This window comes from Silene latifolia, chromosome 4 (genome assembly GCF_048544455.1).
Source record: "Silene latifolia isolate original U9 population chromosome 4, ASM4854445v1, whole genome shotgun sequence".
Lineage (NCBI taxonomy): Eukaryota > Viridiplantae > Streptophyta > Magnoliopsida > Caryophyllales > Caryophyllaceae > Silene > Silene latifolia.
The window spans coordinates 78,778,440-78,781,093 of record NC_133529.1 but is presented as its reverse complement, the minus strand read 5'-3'; the positions used below and the strand labels follow the sequence as shown (position 1 = coordinate 78,781,093).

Below are 2,654 nucleotides of genomic sequence, written 5' to 3'. Positions count from 1 at the left end.
TAAACATCCATTTACCAAATTTGGGTTATGATGCTTAACACGATCCATTTATTTGAAAAAGTGTGTTTAAAAGACAAAGTATAAAGTGCAAACTCGTCAATCTGATCCGTCACGTATTCGGATAAACCATAATCAGGATCGTCCTAGGCAAGTACCAAAATGGGACAGAACAGTGCCAGGCAGCCCCATTGGGGCGCGAGCCTATTGGCGAGGGAAGGGCTCTGCCCAGGTTTTGAAATGTAGAAAACAGGAGCTGCCTTGGGGTGCGAGCCATGAGCCGACCCAAGGGGCGTCTCCTGGTTGTTAAAAAGGTTGTTTAAAACCGTTTTTTGTGATTAATGATTTGCAAGTATGATTTGCATGACTCGGAATAATTACTATTGTATTAATAATATTCGTCATTGGATTTGCATGTTTGAAAATCATAGTAAAATGTGTAAAAGATAAATGTTTGATTTGAACTAATTATGTTAAGTTCAATTATTTGTAATTAGTCAAGTTTGTCATCGTACTCGGATTAAACCGACATGGTATAAAGAACCAAGGATGATTATGGATTATGACTAATATACTTACAAATGTAAACAAATGAGAAAAATGGTAAATAAAATAAAAGGGGGTTAAAATACCCACTAAAATGTAATTAACCAATAATATCATCGAGTCACGGAATAAACCGTCATGGTATAAGGAACCAAGGATGATTTTTGTAATGGTCAAAATATGTTTATCATAAAAATGAATTAAAATGGTAAAAACCGTAAAACGAAAGAAGTAAAAATAAAAGAAAGTGTTGAAGGAAAGACGAACTCAAACACGTTTGAGTCTAAACTGGACACCCCATTAAGGCGCGAGCCTCTTTGCATAACAAGGGGCTTCTGTCTCAGGCCAAAACTCGGTTTTGGCTCATCTAACCTATATTTTTTTTTTGGTAAATGTAAAAAATATATTAATAAACCAAACACCAAATACATCAACATTTCAAGCTGACATGATAATCAGCTAGCCATGGATCTAATTACATATTACATAAGTTTCTCAAGCCAATTACGATCTCTCCTTGGCATTGTGCCCTTACTTTGCTGTTGAATTATAGTTCGAACTTCAAACTGAATCAGTTTCAGACAACCTGCTGGAGCTTGGATTTGCATCTCATGTCTGCTGCCATTTCGTTGCCTCCAAATGTGATAAGTAACAGCATTCAGAATGCTATTAATAATTCCAACTTTCAGTCTGGACAATCTAGCATTCCCCCTCCAATCCTGGTCTCTAGTTTCAGGCAAAGAGTAACCAATCCAAACACAGATCAAGGCCATCACTGCCTTACTGTACTGGCATTTAAAAAACAGATGCTGCAAGGTTTCTTCCTCATTCCCACAGATGCAACAGAGATTATCACTAGCAATGTTGAGTCTAAAAAGCTTGTCCTTAGTGTTAAGCCCCCGATGATGGTACATCCAGGCTATAATAGAATGTTTAGGGACAGTCCACTTATTCCAAACCTGATGATGCCACTCTATATCAGGAATAGAGTGATGTAGCCAAGCATACCCTTTAGCAATGGAATACTCTTTACCGGGCGGGAGCTCCATTCATTCTCGATCGTAAGCGGTGTTGCATCTCAATCTTCAATCTGCAAACCTTCTTCCACGTCCAACTTGCTGCATTAGGACACTGATAACTATCCCAGGTAGTCCCTCTCATGTATATGCTATGGATCCATTGAACCCAAAGTTTATTAGGGTGAGCATGGATCCACCAAAGTAACTTACCAATTGCAGCTTTATTCCATATGATTTCATTCTTAAGTCCCAGACCTCCCTGTCTTTTCCCAGTACAAATTTTATCCCATGCCACTGTAGGTGTCTTAAAGTATTCAGAGCTTCCACACCACAGGAAGTTCCTACATATGGCTTCAATCTTAGCAATGACACCTTTTGGCAAGATGAAAATAGAAGCCCAATAGGTGTGTAAGGACTTGAACACAGCTTTGACCAGGATTAACCTCCCTGCATATGATAGCTTTTTGGTTCCCAACATTCTGATTCTCTCTAACACCTTGTCTATTAGAGGCTGACAGTCTTTGATAGTTAACTTAGATGGTTTGATTGGCACCCCTAAGTATTTGAATGGGAGGGTCCCTTCAATGCGACTGAAACCCGGACAATATCGCTCTAACTTCGGGTGGCACCCCATTGAAGTACACATTTGATTTGCCTTTGCTCATCTGCAAGCCTGAAGCCTTGGAAAAAGTGGCAAAAGTTCTGAGTAGCACCATAATAGAGCCTATATCCCCTTTGCAAAATAGAAGAAGGTCATCAGCAAACATTAGACTACTCAGTTTCATTCTTTTACAAAGAGGGTGGAATTTAAAATTCATAGTAGTAGTAGTGTAAGCAAGAAGCCTGGTAAGATATTCCATACAGATGGTAAACAATAAAGGGGAGAGTGGATCTCCTTGTCTCAAACCTCGTTGCCCTTTGAACCACCCAAAAGAATCACCATTCAGAGACAAAGTATAGGTGGCAGTAGTCACACACTCCTTGATAAGATTGATAAATGGCATTGGCATATTAAGCTCAATCATCATTTGAAACAAAAACTCCCATTCTACAGAATCATAGGCCTTCTGAAGGTCAATCTTAAACAAACAT

The 2,654-nt window shown here is 39.0% G+C and overlaps 1 protein-coding gene across 1 annotated transcript; it reads right to left on the bottom strand.

The window, feature by feature from the left end:
- Positions 1 to 1,025: 1,025 nt before the first annotated feature.
- LOC141651680 (uncharacterized) lies at positions 1,026 to 2,040 on the bottom strand. The gene is made up of 2 exons (XM_074459380.1): positions 1,642 to 2,040; positions 1,026 to 1,502 (listed from the first exon to the last, which is right to left on the bottom strand). Exons 1-2 carry the CDS (start codon positions 2,038 to 2,040, stop codon positions 1,026 to 1,028), a joined length of 876 nt encoding a protein of 291 aa, XP_074315481.1.
- Positions 2,041 to 2,654: the final 614 nt, after the last annotated feature.